The following is a 16,179-nucleotide window of genomic DNA, read 5'->3' on the forward strand; positions in this document are numbered from 1 at the left end:
GAGCCCCGGGGCCTGTTTGGGGTCTGTAGCAGGACCTTCACGCCCTTGGTGCATGACATCACTGGTCACCAAGGCCCCAGGCGGTCCTGTGCCTGTGATGACCCAGTGATACCCGGGCAGGCCTCTCCGAGTGTCACGGCCATGAACCTGCCAGCCGGGTCAGGAAGCCAGGCTTTCTCTGAGCGCTTACCTTTTCCCATTGCCGAGTACCTCGCGTGGCTCTGAGCACAGCAGCTGTGGAGGGACACCCTCCCGTCCCATCTGCCCTGGGCGTGGCCTTCTGTTGTACACTGATGACAGGTCTGTGTCTTACCTTTTCAGTTGTGCAGTGTCACCAGCAAACCAGGCAGTCTCATAACCAGAAAGTTAGGAGACTGGCTTTGTGTGTTGTCGTGTTAAACAAGCATAGCAACAAGCAAATATTCGTTCTTCAGGCATACTGTCACCTTAATAGCATGGGACAGTGATAGGGAGGGGGCATGTTCTCAGGACATGTTCCGTGCATGTCATCTGAAAAAGAAACCATTCTCCTTGCTTTAGATGTGTGACTTGTGTTGACCTCAGTCGATCACCTACTTTCCTAAATAGACTTGGTTCTGAGTGATGGAGACTTGGCTTTGTTTCTGTAGACTGTGAGAGAATGGTCTAAATCAGGGTCAGCAAACAATGTTTGGCAGCCCCGCGACCTGTTTTTGTAAATAATTTGTTGAAACACAGCCACGCCCCTTCATGTATGTATCATTGTTTACGGCAGCTTTGGAACTACAAGGTGGAGTAGTAGCGACGGAAACTGTGTGATCTGCAAAGCCTAAACTATTTACAGCCTGGCCCTTTATAGAAAAAGTCGGCCAACCACTGGTCTAAATTTATTCTCTGTGTTTAAATATTTCCCTGAGACACTCAGTTCCAATTTGTAGAAACTTGGATCATTTTAGTACTCAGAAATTATTTTTCTTGGTGCTTTCACACGTATGTAAGTTGAGTTTCCTATTCTGCACTTGTCTGAATGCCCATTTATTTATATATTCTTGGATATAGCGAGACAGGAACTGGAAAAATGTCACTAGCGTCCTAGGTATCAAGTTCTCTCAGTCAGGACTTCGGAATTTATGACCCGCAGTATTCCAGACTTCAGGGGCAAGGCAGGCTAACTGCTGATGTGTGAAAGACCATTTTCTAAGAGGGCACGGTGGTTTCGGTTAGCAGCCTCATTTCATAAGATTTACCATCTATAACTGTAGGGAATGTTTATGTAAAGGGAGTGAAAGCTCGTCAGCGTTGAGGCACACGTTGACTATATCCAGATCTAACAGATGAATAGATGAAGAAACTGAAATACATAAAAAGCATTGTATTTTAACTTATCCTGGTAGAAGTTTCAAGAATTCTCACAGTGAAAATTATACCTTTTATCTATTGAATAGCTTTGCTCAGGATGTGATCTGTTTCTTCAGTGAATTTCTTTTTGTAAAATCAATTTAGTTGAGTTATGATTTATAGGTAGTCTTAGCACATTGTTATCCTGTAGGAAAACTAAGAGCACGGACTGTAGATTTTTTTAATGCATTCATGATATCAGTCTCTACTTTGGTTTGTCTGGGTACTTAGATATTACAAGGATAACGTACAATTATGAAACTATTTAGAGAAGGCCATTCATTCATACTTTGGGAATGTTTAACTTTTAACCATGTTTGTTCTTTCGTATATACCTTTTATTCTATAAATATTTATCAGTTTGCTATGGAGAAGCACAAATAAAGTTTAAAATATAAGTCTTGCCCTGCAGGTGCTCACAAGTGGGTATAAAAAAGGAAGCATAAATATTTTAAGAGCTAAAACTTGTAGGAGTTTGGGTGTAAAACTAGAGTCTCGGAGGAACCACGAGGCGATGTATGATTCAATATGAAGTGAAAGGTGCTTTCAAGTCAGATTTTGGCTCAGTTCTTGTTGAGGCGCTGTGAACAGAGTAAGCAATAAAATCTGTATTGAATAGTTCAGTCTTTAAAGAGGTTGGAGGAGGACAGAGTAAAATGAGAAATGAAAATCGTGTGTGGTAGGTGGAAGAGAACTGGATTTCCATCTAAGGTGCAAGGAAGCGGAGGTTTGAGCATCACTGTTAGGTGAGAGGTGGGCATGGTTTGGAAGGTGCCAGGGAAGGCCACAGAGCAAATGCCACCCCAAGGGGTATTTGGAGGCTGCAGCGGGGAGTTCGCCCCAGGTGCAGAGTAGCAAGAAGTGGTTGTGGTAGAAACCAGCATGACAGGCTGAGGGACCGCCAGCAAGTCATTTTGGGGGGTGATGCACCAGGGAGGGTTTGAAGGGAGGGCGGCATGGCCAAGAGCAGGGCCGCGTTTTAGGCAGAGGAACAGATGTTGAGTTGTGCGTCTCCAGTGGCTCGCTGTGGCGGTTGTGTGGGGTGTGAGCGGGAGAGGAAGAGGATGGTGGCTGGAGAGGCGGGGAGCGCCCGCCGAGGAGCTGCGAGGCGAGCTGGCTGGGGGTAGAGAGGGTTTCAGTGGGCCTGGGGCACGTGGGGACCTGTCTCAGAGGTCAAGGGAAGAGCGGGTCATTCAGAAGATGTGAATTTGGGGGCCTTCAAATGGAACATCCATAAAGGCCTAGGAGACTAGTCAAAATGCTTGGTTGAGGACTAGATTGTGGACAGTCTCAAAAGTCAAGAAATTTGGATTCTGCCTCACACGTGAGGAGGGACGGCGCAATGAAAGTCCATTTGCACCTGGATGCACGTACGCTGTCCTCTCCCCTTGCAAAGGGTGACTCTTGTCCCTCCCTAAGGACAGGCCCCCTGTCTGAGTGCTTCATTCCGCCACTTTGCTGACCCGCGAGGATGTCATAGCCACGCTTCTCCCCGCTCTCCTGCATCTTCAGCTCTTCCCAATTATTTTCAAAATCATGGAGCATCATGGTACCTTTTACAGAAACCAAACAAAGGAACCTTTCTAACCCCCTTTTCTCTGCCTCCCTTTATGACCGATCTGCCAGAGGTCATTTTCTCTCCTGTTACTCTCCACGTCTCTCCTCCGCTTTGGGTGTTTGTCTCATCTCACCACCCAAACCACGCTTACCGAGCTCCCCGGTGACTTCCGTGGCACCCAGCCCAGGGGTTTTGGCTCCCCCAGGTGACATCTTCCTTACCTGTCTGAAGCAGTTGTCTTGTTGGGTCCCCCTTGAAATGCTCTCTTTTGCTAGGCTTCCGGGACACTCTTGGTTCTCATCCCTCCTCCTTGATGGTTCTTCTCAGTCTTTCTAGACTCATAAATGTTGGTGTGTCCATTTACACTCAGAAAAGTTCTCATTCAGACCCATGATATAAAAAGCTGTCTGTCTGTCTGTCTGTCTAAATCTGTCTCCTAATAACTCAACAAGTTTAGACCCCCGGCCTGGACGTCTCCCCTAAGGCCAGACTAGAATTGAACCACCAGTGGAGCATCTCTTAGAAGATCTCCAATGGGCCCCGCAGACTTAACCTTTGATTCCTCCTCTTCCTGCCTGCTTCTCCCGCCTCTCCCAGTTAGTAACCGGTAACTCTTCGACCAGGTGCGTAGGCTGGAGAATTTGGGGTGACGCTTGACTCCTCTTTTTCTCTCCTTGGTCACCCACATCCAGCCCATCCACAAACACTCCTAGCCGTCGGAACTGGACATACACACATACGAGCTCCAATCATTTACCATCACCTTCGCTTTCCAAGCCCAGGGCACACACACGCAGTGTCTCCACCAGATCGTTGCAGCCTCCTCGCTGGCTTCCTTGCATGTGCACTTGGCAGCCGAGTGATGCATTGAAAATAAGTTGATCATAGTACTCACTCCTCTGCTCAAACCCTTCCGTGTCCTCCCATCCTTCCTGGGGGGACCCAGAGCCCTCGCCATGGTTCACGAGGCCGAGTGGTCTGCCCTCTGCCCCGCTCACCGGCCACTCTCCCTGCCCTCCCTCCTCAGAGAACTGCAGAAAGGGTATGATCGGGCATTTCACTGGGGATACCAGTGGCTCAGGACGCCCAGCGCCACTGGGGACCATACAAAGTGCAGTGTAATATTTTACCTGTCACTGGCAGAGTTGGTGAATGGTGATCTGATGTTGACTCTTGGGGTACAAGCTCCAGTTGACATGGTTGGTGTCCTGTTCAAGGGCAGTTTTGCAAGAAGCGCCAAAGAGCCTTAATGTTTTTACAATTTCTAAACTAGAAAGGCTGCTTTCAGAAATTTATCAAAGGAAACAATTGGCTGACTACTGAAATTTTTATCTAATTCCTGAAAAGCTGAAACAACCTAAATCATTAATAGAAAATATTTCAATTGGGGTTCATTTATACAAGAGAATACTGTGCAGGCATTGCGAAGAATGTAGAAACAACAAAACATGTAGCTGTGTGTGTTTTACAAGTGAAAAAAATCAGGATACAAGTCAATGTGTATACTATGTAGCCTTATTATAAATACACATAAGTGTATATTCAGAAAAGAAAGACATGGGAAAGCTATGTAGCTAGAAAATGACTTCAGTGGGTGAAATTAGAAGCAGTCTTTACTCTCTCTCATTTTGCAATAAGCATTTGTTATTTTTATAGTTGGAAAAGATAAGAGAAAGGAAATGAAGCCTGCGTGGTCTAGATGTGCCGTGTCTTCTTCATTGGAAAACAGAGGCCACCTGAGCAGGAATTCCTTCAATTTCCTGGTCCTTTCCTCCCCCCCGCCCACTGCTGACTGTAATAAGCATCGCACCTGTCTGTGGGTGTCGCCTTACCTCCGGCCGCACAGGAAGCCTGGTCCTTCCTTCTGTCTGAATCCCTCCCTCCTCTTTGACCCATCTCTTGCTTTTGTCCTCAATATTTTCAAGGTTTTTTTTTAATAGGCTCTTTCTTATCAATATTTAAACATGCTCATGGCTCCCCCATTTTCCAGAATCTAAGCAGTGCTTGCCCCGTGTCCAGCACTTTATCTTAAATTGTTTACTCTCCGATTACTTTGTGGAACCTGCTCACATCATTCCAGGAGATAAATGTGCATGCCTTTATTCCTTTCAGTGTTCATTCACTCGTACAATGAGAGCTGACGTAGTATTCTGTGTGCGGAAGGCCCGGGATGTTTTCAGTGTATAGAGGAGTGAATTCACTCTTTGGGGAAAGAGATACACGAATGGACTTTTTTTTAAAACCTTAGTACTTTAAGTCATTTGAGAAACACAAATTAAAAGCACAGTGGAACGCCGCTGACCGCCCTCTGCAGCGGCTGCGATAGAGTAAAGTGGCAGCCCCAGCTGCGGGAAGGGTCCCAGAGCCGTTGGAGTCCCTACGTCGCTGGCAGGGAGGCAGGGCACCGCCAGCCTTGAGGCTGGCGTGAGGGTTTCTCATCCAATGCGCCGCATGACTCAGTGATCCCAAGACATAAAGTCACGTGTTCACACCAGAACCTGTGTGTGAATGTTTCTAGTTCACACACCTAGTTGGAAACAACCTAGATGCCCTTCGCCTTGTAAACGGATGAACACACTGAAGTATCTCCATACCGTCCACTGTGAAAAGGAATGGACCGCCAAGATTCTCAGCAGCATGGATGGACTGTGTTATGTATTACAATTGTGTTACGCCCAGTGAAAGAAGCCAGACTCGTACCTGCTCTGCTACATGGTTCCATTTGCTTAAGTGGAAAAGCAAAAGTGTAGCTGAGAAACAGACCGGCTCTTACCAAAAGTTGGGTGTAGGAAGAGGGGCCGACTATAAACGGGCATGTGGGAATTTGAGGGGCAATGAAATTGTTCTGTATCTTGATTGTAATGGCAGTTACTCAACTGTACCCATTGGTCAAAACTCAGAACTAGACGTTAAAAAGAGTGAATTTTATATTTTATAAATTATACTTCAGTAAACCTCACAAAATTTTTTTTGAGGCAGCAAAATTATTTTTGGTATATGCTCTAGTCACGTGTTTCAAAAGCCCAAACAATATGCAGGAATACAGCAAAAAGCCTCTTTCCTCCCTTGCTACCCACCATCGCCAGGTTCTGCACCGTGAAGTTCCTCTATATAAGTATCATCATATATGCATCTGTTCCCACTTTTACTATTTCAAACACAGAAGACAGCTTGTTAACATGATTTTCCAGCTCTTTCTCCCTCTGGTACATGTTACGCTTCCCTTCGTACCAGTGCGTTGAGATCTCCCGTTCTTTCCTGTGGCCACGTGGCGAGAATGGTGTGGTATGACGGCATGTGCTGCATTTGGCCAACTCAGTGGCCCCAGATTTATTCCCCATTATTATATAGTCCATGCTGTTAAAACTCTAGCGTTGGAAACGCAGATTTGTCCCCATGCAGTCAACACATCAGGGAACAGGGGTGGCACCACCTGACGTCTGAGTTTGCTCGTGTGCGATCTCGCCCCTGAGAAACACTAGGCGAACTTGGCAAACTGTGGAACGGATTGTGCAGGGATAAACAAAGCACGCGTGCACCTCACAGGTCCACCCGCGACCGCGTCTCCCCCGGGGTTGATTCACCCTGGCGCCCACCTGGTGTTATTACAGCTTCCCTCCGACCCTCCCATTTCAGATCACCCTTCTCCCACCCCCTCACAAAAGCTCCGTAAGCCGCAACCCTCTACGCTCACTTCCACATGCAGACGGCCGGTCATTTTCCAGCTAAAGTGCCATCTTGATTCTGCATTATCTGTTTTTTAACCATTAGACGTGTATAAAATCATGCTCCTGTTGTATAACTATACCACTGACAGAGTGTTTGGGTATTATGCCCCTCGCTTATTTTTTGATGGAGGCCCTGTAGTTTTTGTTGGCTGGTTTTGCATAGTGCAGTGATTTAGAACATGTTTATATGTACGTTGTGTTACTACTGTAGCAGAACTGATTGGACCATGTGTGGGTCTCTCTGTAGAACAGATTTCCAAGTGGAAGGGTCCAGAGTTTAGAAGTTAAGTTCTGAGAGAGGGCTACTGTGATCCATTGAAAGGATATAGGTGGTTTTCCCCTTTTCATGAAAAAGGATAGAGCTGAAGAGTGTGTCTGCATGACTTGGGAATAAGCTTAAATTTGTGGGTGTTCCTGGGTGTGTGGGGGGTCGTGAGGAGGAGGAGTTTTGCCTGTTGGGGCCGGCAGAGGCCCCCGGGAGGCGGGAATCCCAGGAAACAGTGAAGAGGAGGTCTAGCCAGTTGGATTTGTGAAGCTGGGAATTTTCTCAAATGGAGAGACAAGAAGGGACTAGTTCTCAGCACGGGAAATGGCTCATTGCGACAGAGCCGGTGGCAGCCCGGGACACACTCACCGGGTGCCACCTGAACGCAATGGGCCTCAGGGGCATGTTCGGCCTCAGACCTCGGACTGTGGGCCCAGGGCTGGAGCCCCCCAGCACGGATCTGCTGGGGAGGCTGATGCTTGCTCTCCTTTGGTGTGTGTGGGGGGGAAAGAGGCAGAACTTGGAAATCGGGGAGAAAGTTTAGGAAGTGTACCCATGTGTTGATTTGTAAGGTTCCACAAAATTTTTCAGCCCTGCCCACTCACTATATTAATTCAGTATTTCTTCAAAGAGCTCTACTGAAAAAACAAAACAACTAACACTTGAGGGAGGAAATGTGTATTTTTTGATTTTAGTTAACTATAAAAAGCCCACTCAAGGCCATGGTTCCCTCCAATATCAGCTTACGCCGCATTGGAGCCAGAAGGAAATAAACGACCTTAAAAGTTTTGAACATAGAACAATGATAAACTTTATACTTTTCTTAAAACTATTTTTTTCATCTTTGACAAAAATTGTAGCAGTGTGAACTACTGTCATATTTAAGATACAGTTATGAAACTAGATTAGGTTAAAGCGCCTTTGAGTAAATTAGTGCGTATTTAAAATTGAGCAAAGAAGAAAGTCGTTTGTTTTCTGAGGCAGATTAGACCTGGAAACTGGTGTTTAAACCTGTAATTTTCTTGTCGCCAGTGATGTGGAAAGCCTGCTCCACTGTTTTGGGGCTTACAGAGTTCATGTCTGCAGTTTTTAAATAAAGATGTTGAAAAAGAATAATATCTCACACGTTGTCAACTCTTTTTGAAAACAGTAATTATTGATTCAGCTAAGCTGCTTTTCATTTAATTTATTATCTACAGAGGATTTCTTTATTGAAATTTCTCTATTAACATTTTGGTTTGCTATTAATGTAACTACAGCACCTCAAGAAACAGAATATTAAGCCCTTCACTTGACAAGAAAATGCAATAGGCATTTCTCTGAGGCCTCTTGCCCCTTGTGTGGTTAGACAGATAGGAGTCTATTTCAGTTCTCTGTATCCTTTAGGATTCTTGGCAACAACTTTGCTTTTAGAAATGTGTCTTGTGTTTTGATTCTTCTAGGTGATCTTAATACTGTCCGCCTTATATGCGCAAAGTTCAAAGGGAATTAAATATTAATAGATATTTAAAGAACTTTATTGAAACATAGGAGACCCACTCATGATTGAGTGTTCCTTGCTTAGAGCTTGATTCTGAATGTAACCTCGTCTTCATTCTCAGGCTACGTAACTCTAAGAGACTAGGGGTTTGCTGGTGTCTGCTTTGTGTGACCACAGTTTTGATGAAGGAATGCCTTTGGGAGAAGGGACAGCACGTCTCAGAGGCACCAGCTGGCAATTGGCTTTGTTCTCTCTCTTTGCCCAGAGATTATATGCTTAGGAAAGCAATAAAGGCAGTGGGCCGACTTTCATCTTTAACACAGAGAAGAAACTTCCCACTTTGCCTTTATCCGGGTTCAAGACCCTTTTGAACACCTGCCAGACTGATTTGCTTTATTTAAAAGACAATTATTTTCTACTCTTTCAAAATGAGACTTGGTCCCTGACAGCAAAATATCGGGGGTTTGATCCCCAGTCAAGGCACACACCTAGGTTGGGGGTTCGATCCCTGGACAGAACGCATACAGGAAGCAACCAGTCGGTATTTCTGTCTTTCATCATTGCATTCTCTCTCTCTCTCTCAAATCAATAAACATTTTTTAAAAATGAAACTTGGATGCATAACTTCACTGGTAAGAGAACATTCTTTGAGGCTTTCTCTGTGTCCCCTGCTCTGGGCTAACCTTTGCTTTCGCTCCTCATCCCCTGCCCCCTCTGAGGTGTGATCTCCACCTTACAGTTGGGAAGTAGACGTTAAAAACTCTCAGCCACTTAGATTTGCTTTTCCGTTTGACTAGGACATGTTTGCCAGGTGGTGTAAAAGTAATTTAAAAAATATACTTATCATCTCTTTATCGCTTAGTTCACAATTGCTTGCTTATCTCTCTCTATGGCCAAAAATAGTAATGTTACTTGAGAGCCTATATTCCCCTGAGAACTTATCTCGCTTCAGCCTTATTTTTAGTGAGGGCCGAGCCAGATGCTGTTCGGTTCTGGAGGCCGACAGTTCTTCTTTGGTCTGGTTTACTTGTGATGCGTTGTTTCGTGGCAGACTGCGATGCTTATCATACCCGAAGGATTTGTTTTAAAGTTAAGCCATTAGTTTTACTTCCTAGGTTCTGCATGGGAATATGTCATGATAACATAATTATGTTTTAGCTAAAGTGGGAAGTTTTTAACTTTGATTTTTATGTAACTTGATCACTTTCTCCTGTGCCCTGGCCCGCTCCTACCACACCCCAGTCTCCCTCTCTCTCCATGTGCCAACAGGCAATGCCCATAAAGTGGTTTCAGACATTTGTGTTCTTAAGATAACCAAATGGTATTATTTAAAACAAAAGGTCTCCTGTAAAACTTTCTTTATATAAGGAATAATTCATCATTAAGTGGCAAAAGTTAACAGGTTTAAAATTAGCCAGAGATTTAATTTAAAATGGCACATTGGGTGAGGCGACATACTCTTTCTGGATATAATGAATGAAAAAAATGGCTCGATTTGGCAACTACTGAAGAGCTACATTTTCCTATATCACCTGCTTTTAAAAATAACATTATATCTGTTTTGCAAAGAAAATTATGTAATATTTTTTCTTAAATACCTGGGTGTTTGTGTTGAATCAAAAACGTGTTTTTGAGGAAAAAAAATTTTTTTTTACACTTTCATGATGACGTTTGTTTAATTCTGTGGAAATTAGCTTCTTGGCTACTCTGGCCCGAATGCTGAACAATGATGAGCATTTAACTTCAGCCCTTGGGAAGGAGCTCTTAGCTTTTAAAGCGTTTTCCATCTTCGTTCTCTTACGTGGCTCTCTCTCTCCCCTCCGCGATGAAGCAAATGAAGAAGCACCCCTGCCGCCAGTGTGACAAGTCGTTCAGCTCGTCGCACAGCCTGTGCCGCCACAATCGCATCAAGCACAAAGGCATCAGGAAAGTCTATACCTGCTCGTAAGTTGTGATTTCTAACATGGGGGGAACGGGGAGAGGAGGCCGCCGGACCTTCACCGAGGTTCTCCTGGTTTGCCGTCCCACTCCCACCTCGTCCCACAGGTTATGAAGTTCACGTCGTCATGATAGCCTGTTGTGTTGACACGCAGTGCGGTGGTTGGGCAGTAACCCCTTAAAAATATTAAACTCGAAAGGAGCCGTGTCTTGCACACACGGCGTGGGTTCCTGTGTTCTTGGCTGTTTCCCAGACGCGTCCGTGGTATCGGTGAGGATTTTGGAGAAGTGAGCGACTTGCAGGGCCTGGTCCGGTGAGCCGGCCGCCTGGGCAAGTTGGTCTGCCTACTTCTACTTGACTGACTCAGTGGTTCAGAGAGGCCCTGTCAGGGCCTGGTCCTGGAGTCAGTCTGAGGGGGACCATTTGTCCCTTGGCTCTAGTTCGCCACCTAATGCAGGGCAGCCTTATCCATGACACCCGTCGTTGGCTAAGAGACAAGAGGTGCGGGACTGAGTGGTCCAGCACGCCACGCCGCTTGGGTGGTCATGAGCGTGTGTGACGATCAGAGCTTGTTATGGTGTTATTGAGAAAGCTTTATCTTACACTCAAGATAGAACATGCCTGAAGTGAGTGCATATAACAAGGATACTTACTTTAAAGGCACTTCTCATCAAAGGCCGAGAGCTAAAGACATACAGAGTCATAAAGACAGCGATGCCACAGAGCCAGTCTGCAGCCTGCGGCTCCGGAGACTCATGCAGGCTGGCTGTCAGGTCAGCGGGGCATGGCTGTGGAATGGTTAGTTAGGGAGTGTTTCTTGGGACATAGACTCTCCTTCAGAGAAATGGAAGCTGAGAGTGGTTCGGGAGAGATGAGGACACTCTGTAAATAGAGTCAGTGTGTTGAGAGGGTATGGAAGGAATCAGAATTTAGAGGGAAGGCCTGGGCTGGGCAGAAGATGAAAAGGAAGTCTGGCATGGCCTAACCCTTGAAGTGACCGGTTTTGTTTATTTCCCCATGAAGTTACGGTAAGGCAGTCAAATGCTAGGATTGTCTGGCTGATTTCCGGTGTTCTGTGGTGTTGGTGCTGGTTCCCACTGCTTCCCCGGTTTGGGTCTCTCACATGAAATCAGCAGAGTTTGGGGCCAATTCTAAAACCCACGGGAGCTTCTCTAGAGGCAGCAAATTTGGTTCTGCACAAGACCGTGCATGCTGTTCGCTCCCCTCCACTGCAGCGGTGTTCTTGATGTCTGGCTTGTGATATCCATGGGCATCATGGTCATTAACCTTTTATTTATTTTTATATATATATTTTGGTCTGTTTTATTAAGAAAACTGTAAATTCATGTCTTCCAAAGAAAAACCATATTCATAATCAACAGGGGGGTTTTTTTTGCATAAGATAACATGAAAACTTTTAAATAATTGACCGATTTTGGGCATCTGTTTGTAGTTTTCTACACAGATCTCTGGATGGACACACATATTTGAGCGTTGGATTCTGACCGGGCATATTGTGTTTGTGCCAGGAGGAGGGATTTGACTGGGCAAAACACTCTGTCTTCTCTTTGCTGTGGCAGAGTGGACAGGAATAATTAATGAAGCTCAGCGTGAAGGAGTCAGGGAGGGACTTCACAGTAAAGTGTCTTTCTCCCATGACGCAAATTCTGAGGGAACGCCCTGAGTCAGGGTAAAGAAAACTTTTGAAATTGAGCATTCTCCCTTTTAAAATTAAAGCCATCTAGAATTACGAATTAAGTGATTCTTGCACCAATCCTAGAAAATAAATATTCCATCTGAACCAAATTAGGCTGGTCCTGTGAGGACACAAAAATGGGCAGAAAACTTTTTAGGAAAGTTGCAAACATTTTTTTCCCCCCCAAATCGGAAACTGTGCGATTTTGCTTGAGCCATTGGTGTTTACACAGATCATCTTGGCCCCTCCGAGTGTACCGTGCCATTGGCAGTGAAGGTCTCGCGGCTGTGACGGGCGTCTGGGGCGTGAGTTACTTTTCAGCAAGTGGGTTATCCCCTGTCCTCTGCCCACAGGCACTGCCCAGACTCCAGGCGGACCTTCACCAAACGGTTGATGCTGGAGAAACACATCCAGCTCATGCACGGGATCAAGGACCCTGACTTGAAAGAAATGACAGAAGCCACCAACGAGGAGGAAACAGAAATAAAAGAAGACGCCAAGGTCAGACATTGCAGATGTTCTCTTTACGGGGACTTTGTGTTGCCTTGGTTTTTTCATTTAAAATTGTCTACAGTCGTTAACAGGATTTTAAAAATTCAGACTATGCGTAAAGGTATAAAATAATAGGCAATCTCCTTCTACACCCATTCCGACCTTCCCCCTTGCTCCTGAAAGGGGACCTTTGTTAAGTTTCCTCTGTACCCTTCCAGAAATAGCTGCAGGCATCTGCTTACATAAATAAATTTTAAAATGTGATGCTGATGCACAGAAATTGCCTCTTAGCCAGGCGGAATGTTCAAAACTAGATTCTTTTTCCCTGGCAACAACATCAGTTGCGATAGCGTCCTTATAAAAGGTGTGGTTCCTTTTAGCTTGTCTTTGCAATGATAGAAGATAACATGGTGAATCCACACCTTATTCTTACATCAGTAGACAGTGAACTTGGACCAGACAGCAATGTACCTATTAACCGGTGCATGAGACGTATGCGTGCTGAGTGCCCTCAGAGTAAAGCCACAGCCGCGCAGCCATTTCGGAGCTCCTGCGGTCTTTGGCACCGGGCTCCGTCTGGAATGTACCTGTGTAAAGCCTACGAGTATTTTCAAGGAGTTGATCATTGAGTCGCGGTCCATCAGAACACAAGTCAGATTAATGTCTCATTAGATTGCCATCCTTTCCCTCAAGTGATGTCCAGAGAGGGAAGTAAGGGGGGGGAATCAAGAGTACAGGTGAAGCCCTGGCTGGTGTGACTCAGTAGACTGAGTGCCGGCCTGTGAAGCAAGGGGTCACAGGTTCGATTCCCAGTCAGGGCACATACCTGGGTTGCAGGCATACCTGGGTTGCATACCTAGGGGGGCATGCGAGAGGCAACCACACATTGATATTTCTCTTCCTCTCTTCCTCCTTCCCTTCCTTTCTCTCTAAAAATAAATAAAACATTTTTAAAAAAAGAACGTAGGTGGAGGGGCAGCTTCAGGTCAAGGTGCCTGTGGTCATAGCTTCAGGTCATGGTGTATGAGAGACACCCTGTGGACAAGGCAGAAAACTGGGGCCGTGGAACTGGGAGGAGGGAGATCCCTTTGGCTTGGATTTTTGGAGATCGAAAAGGGAGGGGACCGGATGTGGCTGAGATCTAGAAAGCTGGAAAGGTAGGAGAAAGGCACGACCTGCTGGGGAAGGAGTGGAACAAAGGTGAACGGGCAGGACAGGGCAGTTACCAGGCCAGCTGGGTCCTCCAGGGACTCTCCATTTTAGTCACAGAAAAGGCAGAATTCCTGGCCTTTTCCCTCCCACAAGGTGTTTTCCAGTCCACCCCACCCCCGCTTCTCCCCGGCCCTGTCTCTGCACTCAGCCCGTCGCCCTACTCCCGTCCCCGGCGCCTTCTGCGGTTCCCCCAGGCACAGGCCCCACTCAGGCCTCTGCGCACACAGCTCCCCGTGTGCGGACCCTGTCAGGTGTCCTGTCACGCCACGGGTAACCTAGCACCCCCACCCCACTTCATCGTCCCCAGTGCCGCTTTGTTTTCCTGTGTGTGAGGCTAGATGGGCACCTTGGTTGCAGCTTGTCACGCTCCGCTGGAGCCCAGCTCCCATGAAGGCAGGGACTGGTCTGTCCCCTGCTTGGGCCCCTGGGCTGGAGCGCTGCCTGGGACAGAGGAACGGTCAGGTTTGTGGAGTGGATGAAAGGTCTGAGCCTCGGGTGGGGTGGCAGGCTCGCAGCCATGACCGAACCAAGCTCCCAAGCCCACAGTACGTGATTTCCCGGCAGCCTCGAGTCTGAGGGAGCTGGTCACCGGCCCCCCAGCCAGCCCGACGGCTTTCAGTTGTGTCTGTTTCTTTCTCCAAGGTTCCCAGTCCCAAGCGGAAGTTGGAAGAACCAGTTTTAGAGTTCAGACCTCCCAGGGGCGCGATTACTCAACCGCTGAAAAAGCTAAAGATCAATGTTTTTAAGGTTCACAAGTGCGCTGTGTGCGGCTTCACCACCGAAAACCTGCTCCAGTTCCACGAACACATCCCGCAACACAAGTCCGATGGCTCCTCCTACCAGTGCCGGGAGTGCGGCCTCTGCTACACATCCCACGTGTCCCTGTCCAGACACCTGTTCATCGTGCACAAGCTGAAGGAGCCGCAGCCGGTGTCCCAGCAGAACGGGGCCGGGGAGGAGAACCAGCAGAACAAGCCCAGCCCCGAGCACGAGGCGGCCGACGGCGCTGTGTCCGACCGGAAGTGCAAAGTGTGCGCAAAAACATTCGAGACAGAAGCTGCCTTAAACGCGCACATGCGGACCCACGGCATGGCCTTCATCAAATCCAAAAGAGTGAGTTCAGCTGAGAAATAGCCACAGACCTTCCACAAGGAAGATCCCTGTCCACATTGGAATAAAAAAGACATTTTTGTTACAAAAAGGTTGCAGTATAATAGAGTTAACAGTACTGTCTAGGCTGTTGCAATATATTCTCTCTCAGCATCCCTTCTTCTCATGTATATCCTCCATAAGTATTAAAACAGTATTTGAGTTTAAAAGAGTTTGTATATATTTAAATGAATAACTTTTTATACTCTTTGTTACATGTTTGTATCAGTATTTAGTAGCAAATGTTTTGAGTTTGGGTTTTTGTGTTTTGTTTTGTTTTGTTTTTTGGTGGGGGGAGGGTTATAATTTTTCTTTTTGTATCGCGTTCCTTTAAAGCAGAGTTCTTAGTAACGGGCAGTTCCTGAATTCAAATAAACCATTTTGTATGTTACGGATTTAAAAGGGTGAACTAATTATGGGCTAAGATAATGCCTTTTTTAGTGTTTTTAATTTTTAGAATTTACTACATCAATTGTAGGTGATTGTGGGTCTCAAAACACCTGGGGACTTTCAAGTGTCTTAGCACTACCCTCAATGTGCCTGCTCTAAGTCGGGGGTTGCGTGTTTCAGACATATGCGCGCTCCGGCGGCGTGTGGCATCTTTTCCAGGCCATGCCAAACGGTGTTTAAGCAGCAGCCTTGCAGGTGAATAAAAAACTTAGGCCAGAAATCCAGTAATGCTTGAGGGATTTCCTTAATGCCATCTCATGGGGAAGCAGGGTATCGATCCTGAAGGTCAGAACGGGGGCTGGTTGTTTCCTGGCCCGATGTGCAAGGCTGGTTCCAAGAGCACAAGGAAATCAGATACGAAAGGGCTGGACTACTGTAAAAGTTACAAATCTGTAGTTAGACCAGTAGATTTATATAGTCAAGTTTTTGTCATGTAATTTATTAACTATTATAAAGACACAACTGAAGATATCCAGTATTTCTCTGGCTCTTGACAGGAAGATGAAAAATCTTAGTTAACTTAACCCTTTGCTGTCTAAAGAGTTGGCGTTTCCTGTTCTGGGTGCTACTGCCAAACGTCCTGGTACTTAGAGTTGGGATGCACAACTTCAACCACCACCTTATCAGTGCGGCCGCCTTCACGTGGCCCTGGGCCGCTGGGTAAGCACTGAGCCATCCGGGGTTAGTTCGGTCATTTCAACCCGTACATTTACTGTCGGAGGTTCTGCTCTATGGAAGCACAGTGGAGATACTCTTCTGTCCCTTCCGTTTATAGTTCTCTGGGAGAGTTTCATTTTTTTGTTTTGTTTTGTTTTGTGTTTTCTTTGGAATTT

At 46.3% G+C, this 16,179-nt stretch overlaps 1 protein-coding gene across 4 annotated transcripts in view; it reads left to right on the forward strand.

The window, feature by feature from the left end:
- The window catches only part of ZNF532 (zinc finger protein 532), a 95,485-nt gene extending 79,306 nt beyond the window's left edge, over positions 1-16,179 (forward strand). For all 4 annotated transcript variants that reach the window (XM_054583738.1, XM_054583740.1, XM_054583739.1 and 1 more), the window contains 3 exons: positions 10,240-10,352; positions 12,397-12,544; positions 14,390-16,179. In XM_054583738.1, coding sequence (XP_054439713.1) covers positions 10,240-10,352; positions 12,397-12,544; positions 14,390-14,881 — 753 coding nt within the window. In that variant the 3' untranslated portion in view covers positions 14,882-16,179. The remainder of the gene's footprint in view (positions 1-10,239; positions 10,353-12,396; positions 12,545-14,389) is intronic.

The sequence above is a fragment of the Pteronotus mesoamericanus genome, unplaced genomic scaffold (genome assembly GCF_021234165.1).
Source record: "Pteronotus mesoamericanus isolate MK-2021 breed Mesoamerican mustached bat unplaced genomic scaffold, CSHL_Meso_final contig_74, whole genome shotgun sequence".
Taxonomy (NCBI): Eukaryota; Metazoa; Chordata; class Mammalia; order Chiroptera; family Mormoopidae; genus Pteronotus; species Pteronotus mesoamericanus.